Source organism: Macrotis lagotis, chromosome 1 (genome assembly GCF_037893015.1).
Source record: "Macrotis lagotis isolate mMagLag1 chromosome 1, bilby.v1.9.chrom.fasta, whole genome shotgun sequence".
In the NCBI taxonomy this organism is placed as follows: domain Eukaryota; kingdom Metazoa; phylum Chordata; class Mammalia; order Peramelemorphia; family Peramelidae; genus Macrotis; species Macrotis lagotis.
The window spans coordinates 452,121,825-452,136,728 of NC_133658.1; the positions used below are offsets into that span (position 1 = coordinate 452,121,825).

At 38.0% G+C, this 14,904-nt stretch overlaps 2 protein-coding genes across 10 annotated transcripts in view; both read left to right on the forward strand.

Annotated features, from left to right (window-relative positions):
* KLHL3 (kelch like family member 3) overlaps positions 1 to 8,838 on the forward strand; it is a 196,021-nt gene extending 187,183 nt beyond the window's left edge. For 4 of the 6 annotated variants that reach the window (XM_074213498.1, XM_074213499.1, XM_074213494.1 and 1 more), the window contains exon 15: positions 1,042 to 8,834. In XM_074213498.1, the coding sequence (XP_074069599.1) occupies positions 1,042 to 1,070 (29 nt within the window). In that variant the 3' untranslated portion in view covers positions 1,071 to 8,834. Of the gene's footprint in view, positions 1 to 1,041 lie in introns of all 6 variants that reach the window. The other 2 variants (XM_074213496.1, XM_074213497.1) reach the window with 2 other exon arrangements.
* Positions 1,363 to 14,904, forward strand: part of SPOCK1 (SPARC (osteonectin), cwcv and kazal like domains proteoglycan 1) — a 1,031,033-nt gene continuing 1,017,491 nt past the window's right edge. For 3 of the 4 annotated variants that reach the window (XM_074213490.1, XM_074213491.1, XM_074213492.1), the window contains exons 1-2: positions 1,363 to 1,450; positions 10,962 to 11,102. The gene's annotated coding sequence lies outside the window, so the exon portion shown is untranslated. The remainder of the gene's footprint in view (positions 1,451 to 10,961; positions 11,103 to 14,904) is intronic. The other variant, XM_074213493.1, reaches the window with a different exon arrangement.

Genomic DNA, 14,904 nt, shown 5'->3' on the forward strand with positions numbered 1-14,904 from the left:
ACTTACTCTGAATCTGACTGTATGCTAAAAACTTTGGGAGATCTTTGGAAAGGAAGAAGATGAAATAACAATAGTTTACATTTGTATAACATTTATAATTTCGAAGATACATTTAAATTTTTAAATTTTTTTTTTTTTTGCAAAGCAATGGGATTAAGTGACTAGCTCAAGGTCACACAACTAAGCAATTTTAAGTGTCTGGGGATGAATTTGAGCTGAGATCCTCCTGACTCCAGGACTGGTGCTCTATCCACTGCACCTAATTACCCCTAAGTTTTTAAATTATTTTTTATTTTTAATAGGATTTTTCATTTCCGGACAATTTCTCAATCCTCCTGTGTCAAAAGAGCCATACCTTATGATGAAGAATAAAAAAGACAGAAGAGACAACTTATAGTTTCCAGATATGAAGCATTCAAGGTCTACTTATCAAAAAGTAGAGCTAGGGGTGGTTAGGTGATGCAGTGGATAGAGCACTGGCCCTGGAGTCAGGAGGACCTGAGTTCAAATGTGGTCTCAGACACTTAATAATTTACCTAGCTGTGTGGCCTTGGGCAAGCCACTTAACCCCATTGCCTTGCAAAAACCTAAAAAAAGTAGGGCTAGCCAGTGGATAGAGCATTTGCCCTGTTCAAATCTGGCCTAAGACAATTATTAGCTGTGTGACCAGGGTCAGGTACTTAACCTTGATTATTTTTAAAAAAATTATTTTCTACTGATGGCATTTGATGTGGTTTATGTGTTGTGTGGGATAAAGAATTATCCTTAAAGGTCTGGACTGATCATATAACACAACGATTCAGTGCCTCTTATAATTCTATAAGATTCCAAGTTGCAGAGTCCCTTACTGACCATCTGCATTGTTAGAGGGAGGTTCCTCACCATGATAAGTTTCCTATGCTAATAAAATCACAGTTTGTGAAAAAAGAAATGTCAGTTTGGTCTGTGATCCCTGGAGTAGATGATAACTCTTAGGGTCTGGGTGAGTTAACACAGAAAATGTTAAGATTATATATATATATTTTTTTACTCCCACAATAGGTGTTGCTGTGATTCATAAGCCATTATGACAAAAATTCACCCTGCCAAGAGGTGGAGGATGGAAGGGAATGCTGCTTGGGTTCCAGAACACTGTGGACAAGAACTGATGTGTTCAAACTTGTCATGACATCATATTCCACAAGACAAGTAGTCATGATGAGAGCCTGGCCTCTGCTCTGGCTTGGCTGTGAGTAGTGATGGAGTGTGAGAACACCCACTTCCCTCTGCCCCACCTCCCATCAAAGCGTTCTCCTCGCCTTGTGTGCATTTTCCTTCACTTCGTGCAATGAACTGCCCCCTGCCCTTTCTCCACAAGTTGGGGAGGGGGGAGCTACTGTGTTTTTCATATTTCTGCAATGACACCGGAGAAACTGTAATTCTTCTGGGTAAAACACCATGCTTTAACAAGGTAGGTGGGTAGAAAGTCTACTGGATTTCTTTACTACTGATGTTTCAAAATATGCTATAACTCAAGGGATGGAAAAATGCCTGCTCTGGCCTCACTCCATCAGTTCAGCCGGAAGTAACCCCGTGACTCTGAAGAGGTATCTTCTAGAGGCAGAATCTAACGTCTGTATCCTGAGGAAAACAGGGAAATGGGAGGCTCCGTCAGAAGGAACTGAACTTCAGGCAGGCTTCCAATGATTGTGTATATGTACATTACTTGCTTACTGTAAATTTATTCTGTAGAAGAACTGTGGCATTTTTGGAGCTGGATTGTGCCCTTTCTTTGCTAGTCAGTATGATTGTGTTCACAAGCCACACCTCAGCAGAGCACTAAAGGCACCCTAGGAGGGGTCTTCCCTGCCTGAGAAGTCCCTAAATCAATGCTGGAATCCCCTAAAGCAATGCTGCCTCAATGTCTTGGTTTTTTGTTACTTATTTTAAATAGGGGACAAAGAAAACACACACACACACACACACACACAAACAACCATATGAATAAATCTCTTGCCTTCTTGGGAGTTTCCTGATGCCATGAAAAGAATATGGTGTGCCTCAGCTTCAGTTTTCATGACAGTCTAAAACCACAAAGGTGTGTTTCACCTCTGGGTGTCTACCTTGGTGCCATAAGGAGCCTGTTTTGGGTCCTGATGCCCTTTATAATTTCCAGCTGGGGCCAAATCCGGATCTATATCTACAGTGCCTCTTACCCACACACCAGTAGCTGTAGATCAAGACCCCAGGAAACTCCAGCTGTGGAAACTAATCTACCCATGCCCAGTAACCTTCCATGGGGGCTCCCCAGGTTCTCAACTTGATTGTTACCAAAACTCCCAGGAGGCAGACTATGACACTGGGTCCCCTTCACAGCCTTTGGAAATTACTGGAGCATTCTAGATTTTGGGGATTGCACATGTGTCTCTTTTGTCAGAAAAAGCAACTTTTTAAAAATGACTCTCTGGAAAGAATATGGAAAGAAACCAAACTTCAGAGACAAAAGGGGGTGTGCATTTTTACTGGGGATCAGAAGAAAGCAGGCAGCTTCAGACTGATATGCCAGGCGGGGCTAGCCTGATGCTGGTGAAGTTGGTCTTAACTCTGGCTTTCCCTTTCCACATTTCTGTGCCTCCTTCCTTCTCTTCGCTCAGGCTCCCATTGCTGCCTGAATTTTCTTGTAAATAAAGGAGTTGGAGGTGTTAGGGTCTTCATGTGTGACCCTTCCTGAGGCACTGGCACTTTAAGAAAGGGTAATGCTAACCCCAAAGGGAGAAATCACTAATGGTTGAATTTTAGGGATCAATTGGAGATGCTTTTGTAATGATCTTCAGAATCCCTCATATTACACTAAAAGAGGCAGTTGCCTACTTTATCTACACATAAAACCAACCTGATTGCCAGCATTTGGCTTCTTTTCCTGTGGAATCTTGGGAGCCCAAGTGAAACTTCAGGGCATGATCAATAGGCCCATGAAATCTGGTATAGCCATGGTTATTTAAAAAAAAATGCAGATACTGTTGAAAGTACTGTCTATATAGGTCTTTAAAAACCCTGGGACCACACTGGTCAATTAGTCAATATTAAACATTTCCTATTTCTACCAACAGCCTCAAAGAGAAACTTATGTATTGTTCCCTGCCCTTTACCAGTATCAGACCTCCTGATACTGGGCAAATATTTCTTGGGAGCAAGATCATAGCTCTCCAGGGCATGTATGTTTTGCCCATAATTCCTGCCAACTGTACTGCAAAGCCTCAACTATCTGGCCATATTTGTTGGGGAGACAAATGGCCGTGTAATAAAAGGGATCAAAATGTATTCTTGAGTGGGTGCTCCAGGGGGTAGGACCGGTGCTCTTAACATCTCAGCCAAGGCTGTTGGGAAAGGAATTGAAGGAAGGGGTCATTTGCAATAGGTGCTCCACTCCCTTGCTTAGGGTGCCATCCTTTTGCCCCAAACGGATTAATGGGGTGTCCATATCATGAAAGATGGGGGATGGCCTTAGGACTTATGTACAATATAGATCCCAAATCCTGGTTTAAGACAAAAGGTGAATTCCATTTCCAGGTCATCTATGTATAAAGAGGCCCACTTGCTAAAGCCAACCATTACTATTTTCTGCTTTTTTGAATTTTGCTTTTGATTCTGCTTCCTAGGATCCCCTTGTATCACGGAGCACTGCCCCTGTTTATTTGTGGGGTCGGTGGAGTAATGTGCATTTCATCTCTTGTGTGTTTCTGGGGGGGCTAGAACACTGGCATGTTGTCATCCAGGGGCTGATCTGCTTGAAACTGCAGCCAGGGAAGAGTCAGCCCAGCAGGAAGCCTGTGGATCAGGAATGATGATTTTATTTCACCGTTGATGCACTAGCTGAGTAGGTCTCTCAGGCAGTTAACACAGAACTGCGAAGGCTAAAACCCTTTCAGGGTGGGGTGAAACTGCCAAAGTGAAAAATACTGCAAGCCTGTTGGTGACAAAGAAATGGAACTGAAACCCAAAGTGCAAAAAAACTCCAAAAAACCAACTACTTGATCCTAAGCAAGCAACTTAGATCTGGCTCATATGTTGATTGGAAAGTGGACATTGGGCTGCAAATTCCACAGGTCTTTCTCATTAGTGAGCAGTGGTATCTCTTCTTTATCTAAAAAAGTTGCAATGTTAAGCTAAGCAACATGACCTCCTTTCTGCTATGCAATGTGAATACCCAACAAGTCCATGACAGACCAGTTGCAATATCCCCCCTCCCCACATTGCTTTTTGAGGTGTCCTTCTTCAATATTTGTTGTGTAATGTTTGTACATTTCTGAGCCAGATCCTTTTCAAAGATTGCCTTTTTATAGAATTGAAGCTATAGCTTTTGGGGCTAAAATTTTAATGTAGATATTTTTATAAGATAATTTTAAAGACTTTTTGAATCACTTTTTATTGGCTTTGTGGTTGAAAGTTGATGTTCCATGTGTGACTCATGTCTCAACCCTGCTTATCCCTACAGCCATTGTCCATGGTTTTCAGTGCATAAAATAACATCAAATTCAATTCTAGTAGACAGCCCTCCTTCCTATCCTTGTTCTTTTATGATTTTTCTTATGGAACATTAAAGGGACATTTCTTAATTGGGAAAAAAATGAGCTATATGTAGATTCTTACACTAAACTTTAAAATTCAGTTTTCATCATTTATATTGCCTGTTGACTTTTATGCAGCCAGTCTGCTTTCTGTGGGCCCTAATATAGCAGACTTGTCTATTTTCCAATTGACTCCACCTGTCCTGCTGTGTAACCCAACAGATTGTGATCAAGCTTAGGAGAGCAGTTCTGCCTTCTAAAGTCAAATTCCTGTGACCTTTGTTATTTCTAACAGACTTCCCTAATTTTCTTCCATTCAGAAGCTAAAAGAGGAGAAGGACTTTTCTATCAGAAAATGTCCATTTTAAACGAATCTGGTTATTAGACACTTTCCCTGCCCATTCCAAGTTAAAGTAGTTCATACTTTTCAGATTTCCATATCAACCCTTACCAGCCTTGTATGTTTAAGGACATTTGTAAAGGACTGTATCCCTAAGCTTTCTGTGAGGAACATTTGTAGTTTCAATAGGGCAGCGTCTTCTTGGTTTTTAGCTTTGCTTCCTTGCTTTCTGATTTTTCCCCTCCATATAGGGAACTTAAGTTATACCATAGAATTGACTCTACTTTCCATTTATACCTTGTAAATTAGATTTGGGAGGTCAATGGAACCTGCTTTTAACTAGCTGGAGTTCTTAGGGAGGGCTTGCTACTGACCGAAGAAGGAAGGTTTGACCTCATTGCCCCCATGAAGCCATGAGGTTGGAATATTTTTCCTGTGTTTGCACTATTTAGAGATTTAATCCATAATATTCTACTACCTTGTTATGTCTACTGAATCAAGTGGGTATGCTGTCTCCAGGACCAGCTTTTCTTTGGAAATGGAAGAGGATTCTCCTACAGCAGGCAGCAGCAGGCCAATCACTTCATTTAATCTCGCCTCCCCAGGTCCGCTGCTGGGACACCCAAAGAGTTCTTTCAAAGCCTGGATCTGGGGACTTGAGATGGCAGTCTTGGCAGAGTCGGAATTGCATTGGAAATGACTTGACTTCTTGCCATGGGTGATAAGATTGTAATTTTATTCTCCTTTTCAGTGGCAATAAGGAACTATCATTAAACTTATTGTTCAGTTTGTATAGTTTTCATATGTATATTATGTGTAAAATACTTTCTTTTAAAAATGAATTAAGATGGTAAAGTGTGTTTGTGTGAGTGTGTGAGTGTATGCGCATGTGTGCATGAGGCTGCACAGCCCCTGTGATTTTCCACAGGAGGTGTTGATAAAATCTGATTAATCATCCAGATTATAACATACTGAGTGGGCAAGGTCCTTCATCTGTTTTTGTTCATGGATGTGATGGACCAAATGTCTTGTAAAAGAAAATTTGGTAAGAAGTATGTTCAATTTCAGTGACAACTGAAGATACAGTTTCCAAAATATATGATTTTAACAGAAATCATGTTCTAGTTCCCAACATTTCATTTCTTTATAAAATAAAGAATAAAAGCTGTGCAATTAAAACAATTCTCTGTATTTCCTTTGGTCCAACTGGCACCATACATGACTCCTCCTCTCCCAGTAAAGAAATTTGAAGGATCATTACCTTTCCTCCTTGTCTTATTGTCACTTATTCTTTGTCATGGCATTGAAATCTGAAGGACCAAACTATGGCCCTTTTCTCCCCTAAGGGTCTCTCTGATCTATAGAAGCCTGGAAAAGGTGGAAAGCAGTTGCTAGAGGAGGCCAGCAAAGGCACCTCAGGGAAATAAAAGAGCTAGTTTTATAAAAGACAAAACATGGTTTCATTTCAGGACATCATTCATTCAGCAAATATTTACTGAGTGGTTGCCATTAGCTAGGCCTTGTACTAGCTGCTGTGGGAGTCATAAAAAGTAAGTCATGATCCTTGTTCTCAGGGAGCTTAGTAGGAGAAACAACCCATGTATCCAAATAACTACAAGGCAAGACCATCAGTGAGTAACAAAGGTGCACAAGGTTTAGGGGAGGGAGAATGTTAGAGAAAGCTTCCTAGAGAAGGTGACTGGGAATGTCAGTAAAATGAAGGGAAAATGATTTTGTACAATGAGATTCTTCAAGGACTCATTTATATAGATAACTCATCTTAGAGCATTTAAAATATGATTTGATTTGTAAAACTGTTTTCAGCATTCAGATTTAAGGACAGAACTCTTGTGTAGAGGGCAGTCTGCCTTTTCTTGATAACTGGTCCTTGTGAAGTTTCTAGAGGCCATGGGCTCTGGTCTGTGCTCACTGACCTATCTCTACTCATGCCTTCAGACTTCACACAGACTTGGTGTGCCTGTTTGTGGAAACACTTATTAAGCACCTATTATTTGTCAGACATGTACAAAGTACTGGGGATAAAAAGGCAAAAGTTAGTCCCTACTTTCAAGGATCTGACAGCAAGCAAATCCGAAGTATAAAGAAACAATATACAAGTAAATTGGAAATAATAAACAGAGAGAAAGCACTCAAGCTAAGAGGGATTAGGAAAGACTTTTGTGTTATTTTTATTTTGCAGGGCAATGGGGTTAAGTGACTTGCCCAAGGTCACACACCTAGGTAATTAAGTGACTGAGGCCAAATTTGAACTCAGGTCCTCTTGACTCCAGGGCTGGTGCATCATGCTGCACTGCACCGTGAAACTGCACTGCACCATGTAGCTGCCCCAAGGAAAGATTTTTTTTTTGTGGAAGGTGGGCTTTGGCTAGGACTTGAAAGAAGCCAGAAAAATCAAAGGCAGAGGTGAAGAGGGAAAACATTCCATGTGTGGGGGACAGCCAGTTAAAATACCCAAAACTGGGAGATCTTACTTGAGAACCATCAAGGAGGCCAGTCTCTTTAAATCACAATGTATAGAAAAAGACTGGAAAGGTTATGAAAGACTGGGCCAGGTTATGAAAGGACCATATAGGATTTACTGTGATCTAAGCATTTCTTAAAATGGAGAAACGAGCCAATGAGAAAAGACAGAAGCCTCAGAAGCAGAGGGTACTTCCAGTATGAGAAGAGGTCTGGGAGTGGAGGGAACTCCAAGGTTAAGAGGTTTCTATAACATGATAAAGAACTATGGAGATGAATCAGCATGCAGCCCCTAGAGGAATGAAGACATAGTTGGCCAAGTCTTGTGAGCTGTACAAGAAGTAAGGACATAGCACAAAGGGATTCATGACAACGGGGTGGATCAAGGTCTCATATCTAGACCCATTCCAATCTGAAAACCTGCAGCAAAATAACCAGAGTAGGAATCCAGACCCAGGAGAAAGTTGTAGGTCTGTAACGCTGAACTTGTGGATCTTGGTTGTATCCAGCAGTAATTTACTAATGCACCAATCAGGGCAAACCCTCAGTTATGTTGCTTGGACCCAAATCTGGGACAGGAGCTTGCAAAGCTCAGACCAAGAGTACAACAGTTAGATTTCTGCCAGGATCAGCACACTTTGTGTACACTGAGAAGCCTGTAGTTTCTCAGTTTCCCTTTCAGATCCTGGAAGTATACATCACTCATTACTCAGAAAAAGTAGCAACAAGACCCAAGAGAGCACAAAGTGCAATACCAAAAAAGACCTAGATGTTCCTTCCAGAAGTGAAGAGAGCCTGGCCTTATTGCAAAACTCCCATAATTTGAGAGGTAAACTTAGAAAAATGAGCAAAGAAAAAGAATCTTACATAAAGAACTGTTATGATGACTAGGAAGTCCAAGCTACAAATCCAGAAGAGAAGTTCTCTGAAATATTTTCTTTTTTTTTCTTTTTTTCACAACATCAAACATAATCAATTTAGTGAGAAGATTGTTTTATCTACATTATATCATGTCTGAAATATTTTCAATCAAAGCCACATACTTGGCCCACATAGACCACCAAATAGGATGGACTTAGCTAAAATCCTTAGAAGAGAAACAAAATTTTTTTTAAAAAAAAGTTTAAAGTGAACCCAAAGTGCTAGAGGAAAGTAATGAAAAAGAAATGAGTGTTATAGAGGAAAGATGAGGGGCGAGGGGGAAATTAACAAAGTACAAGTAGCACAAGGTACAAAACCATATCCAAGCAACAAAATAGAAGTTAATGATAAGATGACAAGAAATATTAAAACAATGGGGAAAAGTGGCAGAAACAACTGACTCAGAAAACAGACCAAGGGAAAACAAAAGAACTGTATTTCAAGAAATTATGAAAGTATACTGTTCAGGTTGCTTAGAGCCAGCGGGCAAAATAAAAATAGCAAGAATCTACTGGGCACCTCCTCAAAGAATCCCCAAAGTGAAAACTTCAAGAAATAGCATAGTCAAAATCCAGAGCTTGCAGGTCAAAGAAAAAATTACTGCAAGAAATTAGAAGGAAAGCATTTAAGACTTAAGAAACTTCAATAAAGATCACACATGATTTAGCAACCACCAAGTAGATCTGAATAAGCAGTTAACTTGGATATATTCAAAAAAGTAAAAGCTTGCAAACAAAAAATAACTTACCCAGTCAAAAAATGTAGCCTTTCAGGGGAAATAAAAATATTTAAGTGAAATAGAGGACTTCTAACATTTCTTGATGAAAACAGCAACAGAACCTTTGAAATGCAATCAAAGACATCAGAAAAATATAAAAAGAGAAATATGGTGCAGCCACTGTAAAGATCTAAAAAAGGACTAAATTATTCTCCAAAGGAGAGACCATATCATTGTCAACTCAGAATCTAAATATCATTAGTGTCTGTAGAGGGGAGTTAAAGAAGACAATGATTAAGAGCCTTTTGTTATGTATTAAGAAGAAAGGTGAAAATTACCAATTACCTCCTCCCAGAAAGGTGATGAAGCTAAAATTCAGAGAGACATACATTTTTGGATATGGCCAAATATGAGAGTTTGTTTGCTGTACTGACAATGCATGTTTGTAATAAGATTTTTTGGTTTTGTTTTTCAGAAAAATTGCTCAATTGTGGAAGATAGTCAAATGAGCAAATTATAAATACTTAAAAAATAAATCTATTAAAGAAAGGAGAAATGGGATAGGTCTCTGGGCAAGAAAAGGTGAGGAAGGGCAGGGAATCAGGATTGCATCAAATCTGAATCACTAGCTGAGCACCCTCCTGTGTTTGCATTTCAAAGTTTCTATGCTGCTTTGGTCTTTTCCATTAGGCATGTTTGGAATAAAATATATAGTACAGAAAAAAAAGAGAAAATTATCTCACATAAAGTTTGCAAGTAGAAAACTATACAAAGAGCAAGAAGGAGTGTGTAAAGGATCTCATTTTCATCTTACATAGATGGGCAAAGAAATGCAATTACTTCAAAAGGCAAAGAGGAGGGGAAAATGAAAGTGATAAAAGGGAAATAAGAGAGCACAGAGTTGAGGAGACATTAGTTGTAAATAAAAAATCTAACCACAGAAAGTGGATGATAACAGACTTAAAAGGAAAGAAAAAAGAATGAGATTGCATCAATTATGATTAAATGGACAGAAAACAGAGAGGGGAAGGTATAAGAGAATAGTCTGAAGGGAAGTATGCGATTAATGTTCATGTATATGAGTGTGAATAGAATAGACTCATTCATAAAATAGAGAGTAGCAGACTGGATTCTATAAAATACAGGACAAAAAATGGAGAACCTAAACAATCCCAAACTCAGAAAAAGAAACTGAACAAGCCATAAATAAGTTCCCAAAGAAGAACAAAATTCTGGTGCCAGATTTTAGAATTTAATTCTATCAAAAATTCAAAGATTAATTAATTCATTTCATAATATGAACCTATTGAAAATATAGTTTAAGAAGAGTTTCTATTAATTTTTTTTCCTTGCTACCTAGTGCCTAGTGCATACCATAACCAAATGGGATTTGTACTAGGAATATTTGATTCAGTATTAGGAAAACTATCAACATAGTAGACTATTAAAAATAAGAATACTAAAAATCATGATTAGATGCTAAAAAGCTTATGATAAGGTATGACACCCACACTTAAAAACACTGGAAGACAAGATTAAATGGATCTTTCCAAAGTTTGATAAATAATTTGTGTCTAAAACCAAAAGCTAGAATTATCTATAATGGAATAAACATGAGACTTTTCCTATAAAATTAAAGATAAAACAAGGATATCTATTATCACAATTACTATTTGACACAGGGCTAAAAATACTAGCTATAACTAGTTACTGCTGTGTGAGGGTGACAAATCAAACAATTGTCCTGCTTTTATATTCTTTCTCTTATCTTTCCAGAACTATCCCTAGCATAGAGCTATTAATGTGTGGCTATTTTGCTATTGATGTAGGGACCCTGATGTTCATTAATAAACCCCTTTACTGTATATAACTATAGTTAGTGCCATAACTGATTTCATGGAGTTGGCTGAAATGTCTAGAATCCTGAATGCAGCCTAATACTCTTGTCCAACAGGAGGGGTGGATCCCGGTTCGATGCTTTGCTTGGAGATAGTATTAGAGGACCTACTTCCCTCAAGAGATGAAGGGCCAGCTATGGTAGTGGGAAGAACACAGGTTGAAGAGCCAGGAGATATGGTACTGGTCCTCTGGAATTGTGAGTTGTCCTTTGTGTCCATCAAGTTCTTAAGTCTTTCAAAATTGTTTGTCTTTACAATATTGTTATTTTTTTGGCAAGGCAATGGGAGTTAAGTGACTTGCCCAAGGCCACACAGCTAGGTAATTATTAAGTGTCTGAGGCCAGATTTGAACTCAGGTACTTCTGACTCCAGGGCCAGTGTTCTATCCACTGTGCCACCTAGGGCTTCCACAATATTATTATTATGACATAAATTATCCTCTGTTCTCTTTACTTCACTTTGAAACAATTAATACAAATCTTCTCAGGTTGATGAGTAGTTTCCAGTTTTTTTTATTACCACAAAAAGAGCTATTGCAAATATTTTTGTACTTTTGAGTCCCCCCCCCCTTTTTGCTCATTAGGTTTCAGCTACATCATTAGTGAAATGAGTTAAAGGATTGGAGTGGGAGACTGTAACTTTATGGTGAGAGAATGCTGAATTTGGAAGCAGAGATCTACCTACATGCCCATCTAAGGAGTACATTGAGATATCTATTTATCTCTCTCTATATATATATCTACATATGTCCACATAGTTAATATAGGAATTTGTTTTGCTTGACTATGCATATTTGTTAAAAGATTTTGTTTAGTTTTTAAATGGGTAGTGAGTGGGAGGGAGAGAAGGTAGATTTTTTTGTTCATTGAAAGAATTTAATTAAAAAAACTGTCAGAGATACTTTAAGATTTGAGGCTTTCTTACTCATTTAAAAGAATCCTAGAATCTAGAGTTGGAAGGCATCTGAGGGATCATTCTAATTCATTACCTTCATTTTACAAAGGAAGTCACCAGAGCCAAATGGGGAAAATAGACATGTGAAGTAGGAAATAGGGGATCTGGGATTTAAATGAAGGTCCTCTGACTTTAAGCAAAGTTCTACATTAACCAGCACTCTAAACAACTTTCTCTAATTGCTCTGGCCTCTTTTAGTTCTGTCACTGGGGAAAGAAATGGAATATTTTTTTGACCACAGAAATCTTCAGTTGAATGGACTTTGGGTCCCATTCAGTATGACACTTCTAATGTCCCTTTACTCTTTTATTTTATGATTGACCCTGTATCATTATAAATAGAATTAATTTTCATTTCTGTAACATTTAAATTTTAAAAATTGCTTTCTTTGCCTCAGTCTGAAATATCACCGCTATTTTGCAGATCAGTAAACTGACATTCAGAGCAATAGAAATAACTTGTTCAAACTTGCAGAGCAAGTAAATGAGTCAGAACTGAGATTTGAAATTTCATCTTGTGATTCTCCAGGATAGGACACTAAGGTGCTATCTCATATTTCTTCTTTCTTCTCCAAGAAAATCAGGTTCTGAAGAACCTTCCATAGAGGGAACAAGACCAGGCCCTCCAATGTCTTTTTGTATTCATTCCTTTTCCTGCTTCCGACACTTCTGACAAGTCCATGAGTCTTTTACTGTATCTCTGCATTTATTTCATTATATATCTCTTCAATCATACTCCTTCTAATTTCAGAGTTCTCTTCTCAATTTGAAATTTGAAAGCAGGTAAATAAGTCCTTGTTCAGCTAGGCCCTTTGGTTTCAAGATGTTTCTAGCTAGCTATAGTCTAAAGGACAGAGTAATAGATTTGGAAGGTGGCTTACCTTCAAGTCTCATCTCTGCTACCCCCTAGAGATAATGGGCCAATCTCTTCACTCTTCTAAGTCTTCCCCATATGTTAATCAAGAATAGCAATATCTGAACTTCTTACCTTCACAGAATTGTTGTCAGACTCCAAGGAGACAAGGTATGTAAAAAATTTTTGTGCCTAATAAATATGAGGGAAGGGATAGGGCTAGATCTACAATTCAACTGATAAAGGGAGTTTTACAGTAAGAAAATTCTATCAATTCAGGTTGGTACTTCTCTGCAATTTATATTTTATACTTATATTGATTTAATTTATAAATCTTATGAAGCTGTCCAGAGCATCCAGAGGTTCTATGACTTATCCAGGGTCCATAGCCAAGTATGTATCTGAGACAGAACTTGAATTTGGATCTGAGGCCTCTCTCTAGGCATTTTCCCACAATGCTAGCTATATAAATCTCAATAAATTTCAGCCAGGTTCACTTGGCTTCTAGCTTTTCAGCCTGAATAGTTCAGATATTGCTATATGACCCACTTAACTTTCTGATCATTATATTATGATACTTATTCATTAGGCTTCAAAGTATCAGATTGTATATAGTCCAGTTCCCTCATTTTACAAATAAATGTGATATATAAAAAGTTCAAGTTGGGGCGGCTAGGTGGCATAGTGGATAAAGCACTGGCCTTGGGGTCAGGAGTACCTGGGTTCAAATCTGGTCTCAGACACTTAATAATTACCTAGCTGTGTGGCCTTGGGCAAGCCACTTAACCCCCATTTGCCTTGCAAAAACCTAAAAAAAAAAAGTTCAAGTGACATAGTTTTTGAGTAATTAATCATTTTATCAATCATGCTGGTAGATAATTAATAAAAAAGTAGTGGCCATCTCTAATGCCAAAGACTCTTCATGGGAATCACTAAATATATATATATATATATGTATATACACATATATATAAGTGTGTATACACATATATATAAGTGTATATACACATATATATAAGTGTATATACATATATATATGTATATATATATATATATATATATATATATATATATCTCCTTGGAAGAGGTATTCCTGAGGGTTAATTAACTCTTATTGGGCAACAATTAATGAGAATGAATATTATAATGAAAGGTGAACTCATTCTAATAAGGGACTTTGATCCTATCATTTACTCCCAGACCACCCTTGGGCAGGCAATACAAAGAATCCATCTCCCACCAAAGTCTGAGTAGAACATAATGGGTTGTGTATGGCAAGAATTCTAACCTATTATGATGACCTAGATGGGGTAAAGTTTTGGACAAGGGCACAAAACTCCTTAAAAATGAAAAAACAAACTTTGGATTTCTCCAGTAATTGGTTATTTAATAATCATTTCTCTTATAAGAAAACTCAGACCCTTAGGCACTTTATAATGTTTGTTGACTGTCCACATGGCATCTGTGCTGTGGGTGAATTGGAATCTTCACCCACTGGACCTAGTACGAAAGAGTAAGACATAAAGAAAGAGACTCTCTCAGTCTCACCAGAGATGTGGTCTGTTCAAGTTATACAACCAGTCAAAAGAGTAATTAATTTGATTCTCACTATAACCACATAAGGTAGGTACTATAGATATGTTTAATCTAGCTGTTTTACAGATTAAAAAAATTGAGATTTAAGAGGTTGTCCATTGTTGATAAAGCTTGTAAGACAAAGTCATATCTTTCTGGGTCTATTGAACTATTCACAGTGTTATAATTTCCCTCTACTTATTATTTATGATTGGGTCTTAACCTCCAATTAGACTATCTTCCTCAATACCTGATGCAGAACAAAGCAGAGATTTAGTGCATGTTTGTAGAACTGAAATGAATCTAGTCCCCTGCAAAGATCGGGGAGGCAAGTTCAAAACCTGAAACTATATTATAAACAAAAACCAATGCTTCAAAACAACAAAGATGATATGCTTGACTACATGCAGGATATAATGCATGCATACTTCAAAAGAGCATGCCTATTCAGAGTATACAGCAATCAAATGAGTCTCATTTGGCTTGGCATTCATTTTTTTTGTTTTTGCTTTATTTTTCAAGACTATGGGGTTAAGTGACTTGCCCAAGGTCACATGGATAATTAATTATTAAGTGTCTGAGGCAGAATTTGAACTTAGCTGCTCCTAATTCTAGGTC